Source organism: Protomyctophum bolini (genome assembly GCF_963924005.1).
Source record: "Protomyctophum bolini genome assembly, chromosome: 1".
NCBI lineage: Eukaryota > Metazoa > Chordata > Actinopteri > Myctophiformes > Myctophidae > Protomyctophum > Protomyctophum bolini.
Window position 1 is genome coordinate 55,591,482 of NC_137862.1, and position 17,853 is coordinate 55,609,334.

Genomic DNA, 17,853 nt, shown 5'->3' on the forward strand with positions numbered 1-17,853 from the left:
GGACCAGAGCAAAGGGGAACTCGGACCCCACATGGGGAGACAGAAGACTGGACAGGGGCAGTGCAGGTGCCTTCAGGTGGGCGGCCTGGAGGCTGGGTGGGGGCAGAACAGGCGACTTCAGGGGGCCGGCTTGGATGATTGACAGAGGCGGGGGTGACCCTCAGGAGGGCGGCCTGGACGATGGACTGAAGCAGAGCTGGTGACCTCAGTGGACGGCCTGGAGTCCGAGACGAACAGGCATGCCGTCTAATGGACGGCCAGGAGGCCGAGACGAGGCAGCAGAGGACCTAGGAAGCGACGCCGGAGTTGCTGCAGGCTCTGGAGGCGACGCCGGAGGTGCTGCAGGCCTTGAGAGGCGACGTTTCTGAAGTATAGGGGGCAGGTGGTAATTACATGTTCTTCTGAATGTGGTATTTTAAATAAAATACACGTTTACCGCTGTGTCTTCTTGCGGTCATGCCTCTCTTCATTATGCTATAGTCACACAAAATGCAGAAGTCTTCCTCACTCCTAATTCTCAACAAATGTGGGTGACAGTATGAATATGGTTTTGTTGAAAGGCAATGCATAATGTAAGGGGTTTAGCACATGTTTTAGTAATGAGGCTGGTGGCGGAAGATAGCAACTCAGCAACAGGAACACCCCTTGAACAATGCTTAAATCCCCAAATAGTGTGTAGCGTGACTTGTGCACAAAATAGGACCCTTATGTTTTTAAAGTCTCTTGCTCTACATGATTCTGCTCATCACCATTTCTAGCTTCTCTATTACCTGGAAAAGGTCAACTTCACCACATCTGGTGGTGATCCTGTATACTTTGATGAGAATGGTGATGCTTTACCAATCTTCGATATATTGAACTGGGCATGGCTCCCTGATGGAAGCACGAAGATTCACAACGTAGGTGTGTTCAAGATTACAGCCTCCGGAGATGAAGAACTCACCCTCGATGAAGACAGAATCTTCTGGAACTTTCAATCCGCAAAAGTCATTTCAGCTTTCTATTTTTTTTAATTAAGCTCATGATGTGAATGAAATTTATACTTAAACTGATCATTTTTACTTTCCTCTGTAGCCTCCTCGGTCGGTGTGCAGTGAGAGCTGTTCTCCTGGAACCCGTGTGGCCAGAAGGAAAGGAGAACCTGTCTGCTGCTTTGACTGCATTGCTTGTTCTGAGGGAGAGTTCAGCAATGAGACAGGTAGGGTTACATCATGTAGCTACAGTATATGTACAGAAGGTTATAATACGTGTCTGTCCCGTATGATATCAACTACATTAACAATTTCAACCTTTCTTGGACCGTCCTTTTTTCTACAAAGACGGTTTACACCCGAGCAGACGGAGAAGTCAAGCACTGGCTACAAACATAGCTGTTAGCCTTCGCCATCACAACTCACCCTACTTGACCACAACACTGTCCAGTCCCAACACGTTCCCAGCTCCAATAGTTCCGCCTCATTTCCATTGGGCTTGGACCAACCTTAACTTTATAGCCTACGTATAGTGTCTCAGTCCCGCCCCCTCGAGAGACCCGGAAAATAAATCCCTGTTAATTTTCCTCATAGACTTTTCAGAAAGTATTTATTTAAAGACGTTTACGCCGCAGACAAAGCCAAGTCTTGTCGTGACAAATCATGACAATAAACACAATGTTTTGGGCCAAACAAAGAATGAGAAAGTAGAAGAAAACGGCAGGTTACAATACTTTTTTTGTTTGTTTTTCTTCTTTGTAATTGCTAGCCTTTACCCATTGTGAAATACTTGCCGTCTTGTGGCCGCAGGGGGTACTGCGCCCTGGGTGCGTTTTCGCATTTTTAATTCACTAATAAATTCATTATGAATTTATAATTTGTTAAATTGGAAAAAGGGCTTCGTTAAGACAATGCCTGTGTGAAAAGTGGGAGCGATTGGTGCCGGCAGTGAGAAGCTACGGAAGTGTTTCTGACACACAGACAGACACACATTCATTTAGACAGACATTGGCTTAATTATAGTATGATTTGTTTGGTCCAAAATATTGTTTTTGTTGTCATGATTTGTCACGACTCGAGTTGGCTCCGAGTCGTCCCCCATAGACGCTTGTCTATGGGGGAAATGCATTGGGATTCATTTCCTGGGCCTGGTGTCGTCATGAAAGGGGGCGGGACGCTCTATAGACCACCAAAGAAAAATGTCCCTCTTTTTCCAACAGAATTTGCCGAGCTCTATCATTAACACAAACTATGACATGACAATCAGTGGGGATATTAACTACCATATCGATATGAATTATTTTACTTGTTTTTAAAACATTGAATGGAAATGCACCTGCCTATTTCTCAGAAATGCTTCCTAAGCATGGGGGATCTGTAATGAAAATGAAAAATTGCTTAATAAAAACGAAATGCTTCCTATATATGTGCCCGGCAGACCCCTTAGATCCTCTAGTAGCCTAGTAGCCAAAAAGTTAACCCGGACATGTTGAGTACACCAACGTTTTATGTTAGAAATGTTGAATATGGATCCCCAGCATGTAGAAACTGCCGGATGCTAACTTGCATATGTTGAGCAATTTTCAGAATTGGCATAATATGTGACCATACCATTATCAACCTATAGAAGGCAAAATTTCATCATGATTTATCTAGCATGTGACATGTCAAACTAGGGGGTTTTCATGATGCTGAATCCATTCCGAGCATTAGTTTTGCAAAAAAAACGGCCATGCCCACTTAGTGCTGGTCTCCTAGAGATTCCAGAGACCCCTAACATAAAAAATATGGAGCCGCCTTTAGCTACTATGCCCCTGTGCTGTGGAACAGCCTGCCAAGGGATCTACGGTTCTCTGAATCTGTGGACATGTTTTTACTTTTAAACTTTAAACTCTTATAGACACAGCTCTTTAGCATTGCTTTTAGTTAGATCATTGCAAGTCCGTTTCCTGTTTTAGTTGCTTCTTTTGTTTTTGCTATTACTATTACTATGTAGTAACTTGTAGTTGATGCTCTCTCGTTAAGTTTTTGCTTTGTTATGTTTCTGTGAAGCACTTTGAACTGCACTCGTCTGAAATGTGCTATATAAATTGATTGATTGATTGATTGCTTGATTGATGTCCCTTGAATCTTGTCCTATTTGTTAGACTCTACAGAGTGCACCGTGTGTCCAGAGGACTTCTGGTCCAGTCCCCGGCGTGACCACTGTGTCCCTAAGAGCATTGAGTTCCTGTCCTACCATGAGGCCCTGGGAATCTCCTTAACAACCATCTCATTGCTAGGAACATTTTTCTGTGCTATTGTCCTGGGGATCTTTGTTTATCATAAAGAGACGCCCATGGTGCGCGCCAACAACTCTGAACTCAGCTTCCAACTCTTGCTTTCACTCAAACTATGTTTCTTGTGCTCACTCCTGTTCATTGGCCGTCCCAGACTCTGGACTTGTCAGCTGAGGCATGCAGCATTTGGGATCAGCTTTGTGCTGTGTGTCTCCTGCATCCTGGTAAAGACTATGGTGGTGCTGGCTGTGTTCAAGGCCTCCAAGCCTGGTGGTGCAGACATTATGAAGTTTTTTGGTGCTATACAGCAGAGAGGAACAGTTCTTTTTCTTACTGCAATCCAGGCAATAATCTGCACAGCCTGGCTTGTGTCTGCCTCACCAACTCCTCATAAAAACACACAATACTATTCTGAAAAGATAGTCCATGAGTGCAATGTTGGATCAACAGTTGGTTTTGCGGTGTTACTAGGTTATATTGGCTTACTAGCACTCCTCAGTTTCCTCCTAGCATTCATGGTAAGGAATCTTCCAGACAACTTCAATGAAGCCAAGTTAATTACTTTCAGCATGTTGATCTTCTGTGCCGTGTGGATAGCCTTCATACCAGCATATATCAGTTCTCCAGGCAAATATGCCGATGTAGTGGAGGTGTTTGCTATTTTAGCATCTAGTTTGGGCATTTTGCTGGCGCTGTTTGGACCAAAGTGTTATATAATAATTTTGAAACCTGAGAGAAACACTAAGAAGTCCATCATGGGTCGAGGTGCCACCAAGACGTAGAAGCAGACATTTTTAACCAATTAACTGCTCGTGACGGAACGTTCCGCCAGTTGGAATCGAACCGGCAACTGCTATTGGCGTAACGTTCCGTCTGATAAGCTTTATTATTGATACCAAACCGGATCGCTGATTATTATTATTTGTTTTGCTTGGCCTTTCCTTCTTTATTGATCCTAGACCGGATCACACATCCTCGCTGCCGTTCACCTCCCTTTATACAGGCTGACTAAAAAGCTGAATAACTCGAAATCTACGGAGCTCTCACACAACACGCATAAAGCATGGAATACAGATTATATTACAGGAAACTGCCATGGTTTGGATAAAACACGCAATGTTCGGAGGTCTTTGCTGATTACCCGGTGATCTGGATGGGAACATTGGCACTTTCTATAGCATAGGATGGCTTCATTTTAGCTCGCTAGCATTGGCGCTATTTATTTAGCATCTAAGATGGCCGCCCAAACAGGATGTGAATCCAGTGTGTGTCACACTACAAACGATTTGGCAGTTTGCGGTTGCCTAAGCGTCCACCATGTGGAAGTAGATGGGTTAAATTCACATTATGTGTATTTTATTCCAATATGTGTATTGGATATATGGGTGGGAATATTGTGCAGGACATTATGCTTCATGTGAAGTTAACATACTTTCTTTCCTCATTTCTTCAGAATTTTCAACCAAACACAGCAAAACTCTTATGGTGCGACTGCCCCGGTCTTGTTTCTCAAAGTAGGAACTTGAATAAAACTTAAAGGTATTAGATTTTTTGGTCATAATTACATGTAAATCTATGTTGCTTTGTTATAGCTAGCATGTTGTTAGCATGCTAATGTGTAGCTAGTAGCCTCAAGGTTATGTGAAGTGCAGAAAACATAATATGGTGTGACACTTTATCATAATGGTGTGACTGTCTGCCTGTCACGCCATATGACTTTTTTGTCACACCATATGATACAAACTGTATTTTCCTACAGATATAACAATAAATAACAAGTCCCATGTTTCTTTTGTCCATTTAAACATTTGTTTTAAACATTTTCACCTAAAAGATGCAACTATCCACAATAAATTGTGTTTCATTTTGTTTTATTCAGTCATTGCCATGTTATTCAATGTTAAAGCAATTTTCCTGTTGCTGTTTTTCCTGAGTAATTGTTTAATCTATCTGTAAAGCTCAGTACTCACTAATAAGTAGCAGGCCTGTGCAGAGAGCACTGGGGGGGCAGGGGCTCAAACTCCAGAAAAGGGCACATGTGTCTGCGTGCGCACCGATTTTTGGGGGTGGTCTTTTTGTGGAGTCCTTCCCTTGTGCCATTTCATGTCATTGGACAGTACAATAAGCAATATGTTCTCATTAGGCTGAAACTAAAACTGACTGATGGCAGATTAAAAGATTAAAATTTATTATGATTGTGGAATTTATCATTACTTTTCAAATGTCCGTCTTGAAGGGCCAATGGCACTTATTGGCCCCCCACACAAGCCCTTTTTGGCCCCCACATAAGCTCGTATTGGTCCCCCACACCACCCCCTTTTTTGCCCTTTCCCTAAAAAAAACTATTTTTTTTTCTTTTAGAAAGGGCAATTTCTGCAAAAGGGCAGGTGCTCAAGCCCCCCTAGCCCCCCCCCCCTCTCTGCACGTGCCTGATAGGTAGGTTAAAACACAGTTTGCTTTGGAAAATGAAGATATGATCATACGGTGTGACACTAAATCATTTCGTGTGACGTTCCAAATAGTGAAAAAATCATACCTTTATTAATGATGAAACCATTAATGTTTATGGATTACATATAGCAAATATTATCAGGAAGAGTCACAAATATTTGTGTAATTTTAGAGAAAGTTTTGTCATAATAAATACAAAATATATTGAAAGACCGACAACATGGGCCTCACATTGAGGGTTGATTATTAAAAGAATATACAGATTTAATACGTTTTCACAAAACTATAGTGGATCACATGTTAGTTATGATAAAGGACTTTGATAAAGTGAGCAACTTAAGAAAGGTGTACTCCATTTTCATTGGTAGTACAAAGTACCAAAAAATGCTGAATAAATTCTGATTCCAATAAAATATCTAAAAACTAAATATGTTTCCATAAAGATGAGAGTGAGTGGAGCAAAAGTAAATCATTTTTATTCCTGTTATTTAAAGGTTTTAAAAAAACACTTTTTTTGGCGTGTCACGTCACTGACCCCTGTGTGACCTGAACGTCAGTAGTAATGTCATTCTGTGGATTAAGGAGAGAGAGAGAGAGACCCCAACGAGTCTGTATTAATAACACTCTGTCTGACTGCCTTGTCCTAAATACTGGCGTTCCACAGGAGTGCGTTTTATCCCCTCTGTTATTTTCCACAACAAAGACTTCTCCGTCATAAAGTACGCTGATGACATGGCCTTAGTTGCCAACTCACCTTTCAGACTGCAGATAACAACTACAAAAAGGCAACGCAGTGGCTTAATCCTCTCAGGAAACTGGGAAGTTTTAATGCTAGTAAACACACCCTGACCTATAGGTCTATAGATCACTTACTGAGAGTGTTCTCACTTTTAACATCGTGTCCTGGTTTGGGAATCTCTCAGTTAGAGATAAAAACAAACCCACCCAGGTAGTCAACCAGGCAAGTAAGATCATATGAGACAAATCATTGCAACTTCAGGACATATACAACTGCTCCATACCATGACCAAAAAAGCTATTCAGATTTACAATGATTCTACCCAACCTTTTCGCTCTGAATTTGACTTGTTGCCATCGGGCTTAGGGCAACATTTGCTAAAAAGAAAGGTTACAAAACTTCGTTTGTGCAGACTGCTGTGGACATTTTTAATAAGAAAATGTTTAAATACCGGTAGTTCACCTTTTCCCCACTGTTGATGATCACTGTTGCTGTGTTTATGTGAATGCATTTTATATTTCAATGCATCTGTGTATTTTATGTAATGCACACACGCACGCATGCACGCACGCACACACACACACACACACACACACACACACACACGCACACACGCACACACACACACACACACACACACAATGCAGGTCACAAAACCTAGCCTAGTTACTGCACAAACACACTCTACCCACACAAACACTCTTCATGTCACATCATTGTAGACAGGGAAACTGGACATCAGGATAAAAGGCATTAAACTTACGCTATTGACAGTCTTGTCAAATAAACAATAAACGATAAGATCAGCTAACTTGCCAAGGCATTGAACCATGTGATATTTAATTGGTGTTATTGAAATGTTTCAACCTTGTGCGTGCGTGCGTGCGTGCGTGCCTGCCTGCGTGCGTGCCTGCATGCATGACATCACTCAACTAAGGGACTGTCATTTGGGACACAACTGCATGGTGAGTTGAAGAGGCCTTGGGCTTTGCTCTTGTTTTCCCCTCACACTTCAGTGGTAATCAGGAGTGGCCACCTGAGAAGTGGGGAGGACTGACCACTGCTCTGATTAACAACTTCAGAGCTGAACAGTTTTATGGTGCTCGAATTCTCCAGGTGCCACTGACCGGCAACCTGCCACTGACCGGCAACCTGCCACTGACCGGCAACCTGCCAATGACCGGCAACCTGCCTCTCTCTCTAGGTCGTTCTCAGACGAGCCCTCCATCGTCGCTTCCAGTAATCCCGGTTCTCCACACATCTGGCCAGCTCGTTGGTGCTTTGCGCTCCTGCGTCGTTCTTGAGTACATCCACATGTTAATGTGGGACGTCGCCATGACCGGTGCCCGTGTGTTGGTTCTCACAGCACTAGTTTACTGGCTGGCAGCTCTTGATGCCTTTGGCAGTGTCCTGCTATAGTCTCATTCTCCTGGCTGCTATTTTCTGGCTCACCCTTGCATTCCATCATACAGATTCTTGTTGGTAACATGTGTGCTCTTACTGTACTGCACACAGTATTCTGGTATAGCACCAGTCTAGAGACTTCTGCAGAGTTGGCTTCAGGGTCCAGCACTCACTGCCGTATAGGAGAACAGACTCTACCGTTGCGTAGAAGAAGCTGAGTTTGGTTTGACACTGACCACCAACCTGCCACTGACCACCAACCTGCCACTGACCACCACTGACCACCACTGACCACCAACCTGCCACTGACCACCAACCTAACACTGACCACCAACCTGACACTGACCACCAACCTAACACTGACCACCAACCTGACACTGACCACCAACCTAACACTGACCCCCAACCTGCCACTGACCACCAACCTGCCACTGACCACCAACCTAACACTGACCACCAACCTGACACTGACCACCAACCTAACACTGACCACCAACCTGACACTGACCACCAACCTAACACTGACCACCAACCTGACACTGACCACCAACCTAACACTGACCACCAACCTGACACTGACTAAGGCGGCATGTTGCGAACCGATTTGCAAGTTTATTGCAGATCTCATTGTCTCTCGTAACGTACAAAAGTAATGGCATCAAAATGTACTTAATGTACCAAAAGTAAAAGTAGCCTACTCATTATATAGAATATGGCCCATTTCAAATGTCTAAAAAATATTTTTTTAAATAGCTGATCTACAAGCTCACAATGCGTCGCAATCGGCTATTTTCAAATGGCCGAAATGTATATAAGGCTGAAGTGGTTATAATGTATGTTTTGTAATAATAATCAAAATCTACAAAGTAACTAAAAGTTTTCAAATGAGGAGTAAAAGTACAATATTGGGGATTCGAGATGTAGAAGTACAGGTAAAAGCATTGGAAATAACAAATGCTCAAGTAAAAATACAAATACCTCAAAATTGAACAGTACTTCAGTAAATCTACTTTGTTACTTAAATTTCCATCACTGATGTATGTTAAGCCCTGCCTCTGTGTGTGGCTAAAGGCCCAGATCATCTGGCACAGGGGACGGCACTGCACTGTGTATAAAACCTAACAACTGGACAATGGTGGGGGGGTTGTGTTAGACAGAGGAGGACAGTCATGAGGGCTTCTTTAGACATACAACTGTTTTCATACTTGATGATGTTCTCTTGCTTCTCTCCTTTGTCTTCATCCTCGTCCTCTTCTTGTGAGTTACAGGCACCGTATAATCCTGGAAGATTAATGTACAAGGATGGAGATGTGATTCTGGGTGGTTTGTTTCCATTCCACGTCTTCTCTGTGTTCCCTGAGCTGACTTTCACACAGTCCAAGGAACACAGTCCCACCTGCAGTCGGTGAGTATCACAAATAGCCAGCAAGACAACACCAACCTTGTTTTGATGTATAGAAACATGATTAGTTGATGTGTATGTTTCTGTCGGGTGGAAACCTTCTCAGGTTGTTTGGATGGATCTAGGGCAGTTATTATTTAGTCACAAGCACTTACACTTAAATATTTTTTTGTCACACTGTAGTATGACAAAGTAAGTAAGTTATTAAACAGAACGTTTAAATATTGAGATACAAGGTTTCTACCCGACAGCAATGATATTCAAGGCTACAGTGTAATTGTGTGTGTTAGTTTTTCCATTTCAGTGTTCACTGGGGCACAGATCATGGCTTTTGCCATCACTGAGATCAACAGAGACCCCAGCCTGCTCCCCAATGTGACTCTGGGATACAGTATCTATGACACCTGTTTAACGGTTGGAGTTGCAGTCCCTGCAGCGTTGTCACTGATCAGTGGGAGAGAGGAGCAGTTTACACTGGATCAGAGCTGTGTTGGGTCTCCTCCAGTACTTGGAATTGTGGGTCCTAGTAGCTCAAAAAGTTCTATTACCCTCTCTAGAATATTAGGTGTATACAGAGTGCCCATGGTAAGTTTCCTATCCCCTTTCACCATAGCCTATTTTATTTAATATTGCTTACTTGGCTATTTGCAAATCTATAATATGATAAATATAAAATGTGGTCTTTTTGCCGTTTGAAAGACATAGAACATAATCGTTGCTGTCGAGAAGAAACCTTGTGTCTCGATATTTCAACTTGTAATGCTTTTTAATGCCCTATTTCTAAATTATGCTAGTGTTAGACAAAAGTATCAAACACAGCCGATCAACAAGGTCACAGTGTGACATGATCTGAGCTTGTAGGCTGCTATTTTTCTTTCTTATTCTGTCTTTTTCCCCCCTTTGTTTTAAGTGAAAGTGGTAAGTAACTGCCCTTGGCCTGTGTTTTACAGGTCTGTTGGTTCATGGTACAGAGTCAATCACCTCTGTACAATTAGAACCTGTCCAAATAAATATTACTGCTTTCAATTTTATTTTGTTTTGTTACTGCTAGCAAATCGCTCGGGAGGGACGGCAAACCGGCTAAACAGAAAACTATGAAGACTCTCCCTCTGCTCCCACTGTTTACTGGGGGGTGAGGTCATGCTGCAGCTTCCATAGCAAAACATACACGTGTGTCACGAGACACGGGATTTCTGGGTATTGTAGTCCAAATTTAAGCCCAGGAACATTTAGACAGAGCTCCGGACCGAATTAATCTAAACATATTAATAAAAAACAGAACCACGCCAATTTGCGTAGTTCGCATCGCACAGAAATGAATTACATCACGCGTTTTCGAGTGGTTCCTTCTCTAAATGATTGCCAGGCAGCTACAGTATTTCCACTACCTTCGTACGGTTTCAGAAGCTGCTTGTGGCATATCTAAGCACATTGTGCATATACATGGATGATCTATCTAGTGAATTAAATAAGTGCAATACAGGCTGTCTTATACAGTAGGTAACTATCATTAATCACCTTATGTACGCTTATGACCTGGTCATCATGAATCCACACAGTGGAGGGTTAAAAGCAGCTATAGAAAGTGTCGTCAAATTATGGCCATGATCATGACATCATTTTTCAGTGATAGGCCCCATGAAATCATTTTTTTTTTAATTTTGTGAAAAGTCATGATGAAATATTGAAGAAGAGTAGCTCAAGTTGCCATGCATGAATTGCTGTACTTCAATATATTTTGATGAGAGATATCTTTTTATGGAATATTTTACATTGGGTAAAATATAATGAGCATTTGTGACTGTTGTAGACATGCGCAATTGCGCAGAGCAAGTTCAGTCAGGGAACCTCAGTGCAGTTGCTGCCGGCCATTAATTGTGCCGCCTCAGCATCACGCTCTCATTCACATGATTCCCTCAGCCAATCACACACTCACTCCATCTTCATACCGGCTACTTGAACCGGAGGTTTGCATTGCCTGCTTCCTTTCTTGCTGCTGCTGTATCAGCGTGCTGCTGTATACAAACCTGCTAAACCCTAAACCCTAAACCTGAGGATCCCCTAGGGCAGGGCTACTCAACTTAAGATGGCTCAGGGGCCACTCCAAAAGTCCAAGGACCGCAAGCTAAAAATGTCAGTATTATTTTGAAATATTTACAAATGTATTTTGGAACATACTACACAAGTCACGACTAGTCTAAAGATGAAGGAAACACAGAGTAAAAAGCCACATTTCCATCTACTTCCAGCCAATCCTCAATGAACAAAAGCATTGTGATGAAGTTACAACAATTTACAATTTAGGCATTTAGCAGACACTCTTAATCCAGAGCGATAAATTAAGCAAGAACAAAAAACATTAGGCCTACGTACATTAAAGTAGTTATCATGAATCATACGTAAGCTGAGAACGTAACAGTGGAATATCTATATAATGGAACAATGCATGTATGCTTTATAGTGCTATGTCTACATAAAAATGCTATAAATAAAATGCTATCTATAGTAAAAAATGCTACGGAAAGTGCTAAGTGTCATGATGGAGTCTGAAGAGGTGGGCTTTCAGACCACGGCGTAAGATTGTGAGTGAGGCTGCAGTTCTGATTGTAATGGGACGTGCATTACATAGTTTTGGAGCCAGAAGAGTTTGGGACGTGTGGAGCGTTTTCCTCTGCGTTTTTAGTGAAGCTACTATAATAATGAACAGATTATCACAGGTGATAAAGTAAGTGGTTAATATTAAGTTGACATCAGGCCATACAACCTTTTACAATACAATAACTAAAATCTTGTTCAAAACTTGTGAAAATAACATATATAATATTATATTTTCATTGTTGGCCGCAGATACATAAAGCAGGGGCCGTGAGTTGATTAGCACTGCCCTGAGGGCACCAGACTAGGTTGAATACCTATGATCTAGTACATTACAGAATAGATATTTTGTATTTGTTTTTATTCTGTTTTTCCAGATAAGTTACTATGCAGGTTGTTCCTGTCTGAGCGACCGGACTCAGTTCCCATCCTTCTTCAGAACAATGCCAAGTTTTGTCTTCCAGGTGAACTTCTATAACAATAGATGTGTTGGTATTTAATAGTTCATGTTTCACAAACTGGAATACTCGAACCCATGGGGTGGGCAACTTTGATGTAGGAGAGGGCCACTATATTTCTACACTCACTCCAGAGGGCCACTATATTTCTACACTCACTCCAGAGGGCCACTGTATTTTTACAGTCACTCCAGAGGTCCACTATATTTCTACACGCACTCCAGAGTCCAGACGGCCACTATATTTCCACACTCACTCCAGAGGGCCACAATTATTTCCACACTCATTCCAGAGGGCCACAATTATTTCCACAATCACTCCAGAAGGTCACTATATTTCTACACTCACTCCAGAAGGTCACTATATTTCTACACTCACTCCAGAAGGTCACTATATTTCTACACTCACTCCAGAGGGCCACTGTATTTCTACACTCACTCCAGAAGGTCACTGTTATGATTAACTGTATTCTACGTATTGGACCCTCGTCTGGTTCTGGTGTGTGACGACCCGGTTGGCATTTCCATGGTTCGGCGGCGGACAGACAGACAGGCCGGCCCGGGAGAAGAGATTAACATGACACGGAGACATGGTCACATTAAATCGTTCACAAGGTTTATTACACTTACAGCAGCATATATAGCTTGGATACTTCATGTCCTAATGACGTCACAGACTAGACATCACAATCCCTGCCTGCCAGCAGCGGCCTTCAGCGTGCTCTAACACAGCTCCACAGTGTGTTACCATTCAGGCAGGCAGTACACCATACATATAAGTACATTGCACGTATCAGTACCGAGTATCCGAACACAGCACCAAGTATCAGAACACTATAATACAACAGTCACTATATTTCTACACTCACTACAGAGAACCACTATTATTTCCACAATCACTCCAGAGGGCCACTATATTTCTACACTCACTACAGAGGGCCACTGTATTTCTACACTCAGTCCAGAGGGCCACCATATTTCCACACTCACTCCAGAGGGCCACTGTATTTCCACACTAACTCCAGGGGAATACAATTGTAATTATGCTACTAATATTGACCATTATAGATACAATTAAAGCAGGTCATGTTTGCATGTTTGGAATTGTAACAGCTGAAATCAATAATATAACAGTATTCCAATATTAACCTGCAGGCCACATAAGTGAACACGGGGACCACATGTGGCCCCTGGACTTTATGATCTAACCTAAGTACATTTCCGTCCATTGTTGGTCCACTCAGGTGCGAGCTATGCTCCAGACTATGAGGTGGTTGGAGTGGACCTGGGTAGGACTGTTGTTCAGTGATGATGATGCTGGCCATGACGTCGCCCGATTATTCCAGTCTGGCCTGGACCAGTCTGGTCTGGGTTGTGTGGCTTATTCAGAGGCTCTGCCCTTCCACAATGACCTGGATAAACTCCAGAGGATCGTCTCTGTGATGAAGACGTCCACAGCTCGTGTGGTCATTATGTTTGGATACGGGGCCTATATGCATAATGTCTTGGATGAGGTTTGTGTTACGATACATCTGTGGAGGATGTAAATTTAGGCATTCATAATTAGAAGAATCTAAAATGAGAATGTATTGAAAGAAAGACATGCCTTTCATTTCTTTCGAAACGATGAACAGGTGGTTAAGCAGAATGTGACAGGTCTGCTATGGATCTTACCTGCCACTTCAGGTTGGTGGGCTGACGGTTATCTCCAGTCTCCTCACTACCTACCATACCTCAGAGGCACCCTGGGTTTTGCCATCCGTCGTGGAGAGATACCAGGTCTCAAGGACTTTTTGTTAAAAATACGTCCTGACAATGACCATGAGGATAACATAGTAAGTATTCTTGGACACAGGACCACAACAGACACACGCCCTTAGGACATGTTGTGTTGTACTTTTTGCACCATTGTATAATTGTACCACTGTAGTATCTGCAAACTGTGAATAATCAATACATTAATCAATTCATTGTATTTACAGGTATTCTTATGAATTAATTGTGTTCTTTCAGGTGAGGGAGTTTTGGGAACACTCATTTCAGTGTAAATTTTCACCCCTTCCACCAGAGTGGGTGGACGCTGGTGGAAGGGTGTGTACTGGACAAGAGGACCTGGTAATGGCAGAAACTGCCCTGTTGGATATGTCTGACCTCAGGGCAGAGTACAATGCGTACAAGGCTGTGTATGCTCTGGCCCACGCCCTCCATGACATGTTGCAGTGTGTGCCAGGAAGAGGGCCTTTCCCTGGGCACAGCTGTGCCAGTTTGCAGACAATACAGCCATGGCAGGTGGGATATTAATTCAGTTAACCTGTAGGATTATTTTTATTTATAGTTTATTTGCACATTTAAAAACACATTTGAAAAAACATTATTATTGGGTTGTGCAGGTGAGACTTAGAAAACCCTGTGGGGTTTATAAAGTTAGACCGGCAGTGTCACATTTAACCAAACTGGCAGACCCAAATGCAGACACGACAAGGAGGGCAAAGTCCAAGGGTGTTTATTCAAACAAAATGATGAGCTTGTAGATAGGCAACTGTCCAGAATGAGCTTGTACATTGGCTACTTTTCAGAAAGCTAGCAGGGGCTGCCTAGCAGGTAGGCTGGCAGGCAAACAGGCAGGCAACTGAGGCAGAAGGAAAAACCAAAAAACACTGGAACAAAGCAATAGTAGAGCATTACCGCACGGAGAACTGTGGGACGATCTGGCAGCGTGTGGCGAGGAAACCAGGGCTTTTATGGAGTGGTGGTGATGAGAAGATGGCAGGCAGGTGAGTGAGATTGGATGATCAGAGCCAGGTGTGCCAATCTGGAAAGCCAGGAACCAAGCCTACGCCCACACATGCTCACACATAGACACACTATCACAAATAGACACACACAGGACACTGGCAGGGGCCGTGACAGGCAGCTGCCGGAGTAGGTGGATGGATTATGACAGATCCGTTCCGCTTCTCTGTCTGGTGGTATTTTAAATAAAATACACGTTTACCGCTGTGTCTTCTTGTCTAGAAATGCGGTCATGCCTCTCTTTATTATGCAATAATCACACAAGATGCAGAAGTCTTCCTCACTCCTAATTTGTGGGTGACATTATGAATATGGTTTTGTTCAAAGGCAATGCATAATGTAAGGGGTAGAGCACATGATTTAGTAATGAGGCTGGTGGTGGAAGATAGCAACTCAGCAACAGGAACACCCCTTGCACAATGCTTAAATCCCCAAATAGTGTGTAGCGTGACTTGGGCACATAATACGATCCTCAAGTATGTTTTTAAAGTCTCTTGCTCTTCACCATTTCTAGCTTCTCTATTACCTGGAAAAGGTCAACTTCACCACATCTGGTGGTGATCCTGTATACTTTGATGAGAATGGTGATGCTTTACCAATCTTCGATATATTGAACTGGGCGTGGCTCCCTGATGGAAGCACAAAGATTCACAACGTAGGTGTGTTCAAGATCACAGCCTCCGGAGATGAAGAATTCACCCTCGATGAAGACAGAATCTTCTGGAACTTTCAATCCGCAAAAGTAATTTCAGCTTTCAAAATTTTTGAATGAAATGTATACTTAAACTGATCATTTTTACTTTCCTCTGTAGCCTCCTCGGTCGGTGTGCAGTGAGAGCTGTTCTCCTGGAACCCGTGTGGCCAGAAGGAAAGATGAACCTGTCTGCTGCTTTGACTGCATTGCTTGTTCTGAGGGAGAGTTCAGCAATGAGACAGGTAGGGTTACATCATGTAGCTACAGTATATGTACAGAAGGTTATAAGAAGATACGCGTCTGTCCCTTTAATCTTGTCCTATTTGTTAGACTCTACAGAGTGCACGAGTTGTCCAGAGGACTTCTGGTCCAGTCCCCGGCGTGACCACTGTGTCCCTAAGAGCATTGAGTTCCTGTCCTACCATGAGGCCCTGGGAATCTCCTTAACAACCATCTCATTGCTAGGAACTTTTGTCTGTGCTATTGTCCTGGGGATCTTTGTTTATCATAAAGAGACGCCCATGGTCCGCGCCAACAACTCAGAACTCAGCTTCCAACTCTTGCTTTCACTCAAACTATGTTTCTTGTGCACACTCCTGTTCATTGGCCGTCCCAGACTCTGGACTTGTCAGCTGAGGCATGCAGCATTTGGGATCAGCTTTGTGCTGTGTGTCTCCTGCATCCTGGTAAAGACTATGGTGGTGCTGGCTGTGTTCAAGGCCTCCAAGCCTGGTGGTGCAGACATCATGAAGTGGTTTGGTCCTATGCAGCAGAGAGGAACAGTTCTGATTCTTACTTCAATCCAGGCAATAATCTGCACAGCCTGGCTTGTGTCTGCCTCACCAACTCCTCATAAAAACACACAATACTATTCTGAAAAGATAGTCTATGAGTGCAATGTTGGATCAACAGTTGGTTTTGCGGTGTTACTAGGTTATATTGGCTTACTAGCACTCCTCAGTTTCCTCCTAGCATTCATGGTAAGGAATCTTCCAGACAACTTCAATGAAGCCAAGTTAATTACTTTCAGCATGTTGATCTTCTGTGCCGTGTGGATAGCCTTCATACCAGCATATATCAGTTCTCCAGGCAAATATGCCGATGTAGTGGAGGTGTTTGCTATTTTAGCATCTAGTTTGGGCATTTTGCTGGCGCTGTTTGGACCAAAGTGTTATATAATCATTTTGAAACCTGAGAGAAACACTAAGAAGTCCATCATGGCTCGAGGTGCCACCAAGATGTAGAAGCAGACATTTTTAACCAATTAACTGCTCGTGACGGAACGTTCCGCCAGTTGGAATCGAACCGGCAACTGCTATTGGCGTAACGTTCCGTCTGATAAGCTTTATTATTGATACCAAACCGGATCGCTGATTATTATATATTGCTTGGCCTTTCCTTCTTTAGTGATCCTAGACCGGATCGCACATCCTCGCTGCCGTTCACCTCCCTGTATACAGGCTGACTAAAAAGCTGAATAACTCGAAATCTACGGAGCTCTCACAGACTCACACAACACGCAAAAAGCATGGAATACAGATGATATTACAGGAAACTTTTTCACAATTTTCACAATTTAGTTATGATAAAGCACTTTGATAAAGTGAGCAACTTAAGAAAGGTGTACTCCATTTTCATTTTATAAACAATTATTGTCATGTCACACCATAGCACAACAAAATGCTGAATACATTCTGATTCCAATAAAATATATAAAAACAAAATATGTTTCCACAAAGATGAGTGTGTGGAACAAAAGTAAATAATTTTTAATCCTGTTATTTAAAGGTTTTTAAAAAACACATTTTTTTGGCGTGTCAGACTATTACCAATCTGAGAATCCCATCGTCAAATATTCGGGAAAACAGCGCCTCCCCTGTTGTTCCTCGAAAGTTGACGCGAGGCAACAGTCTGTCTTGAGACTAGGCTATTACTAACAAGGTTATCAGCAATATATATATATATTATGTATATATAGCTGATAACCTTGTTAGTAATAGTCTGTTTTCTATTATTAAACTACATCTAGTCAGAGATACAAATCTATTATCTGGGATAAAGGAGAAGT

At 42.6% G+C, this 17,853-nt stretch overlaps 1 protein-coding gene across 1 annotated transcript; it reads left to right on the forward strand.

Moving 5' to 3' along the window:
* Nucleotides 1-239: 239 nt before the first annotated feature.
* LOC308321036 (extracellular calcium-sensing receptor-like) lies at nucleotides 240-17,029 on the forward strand (the record flags this gene model as incomplete). The annotated part of the gene is made up of 11 exons (XM_080771817.1): nucleotides 240-336; nucleotides 3,119-3,312; nucleotides 7,557-7,623; nucleotides 9,551-9,660; nucleotides 12,219-12,305; nucleotides 13,543-13,759; nucleotides 13,985-14,133; nucleotides 14,312-14,587; nucleotides 15,606-15,833; nucleotides 15,904-16,027; nucleotides 16,116-17,029. 11 exons carry the CDS (start codon nucleotides 240-242, stop codon nucleotides 17,027-17,029), a joined length of 2,463 nt encoding a protein of 820 aa, XP_080627943.1.
* Nucleotides 17,030-17,853: the final 824 nt, after the last annotated feature.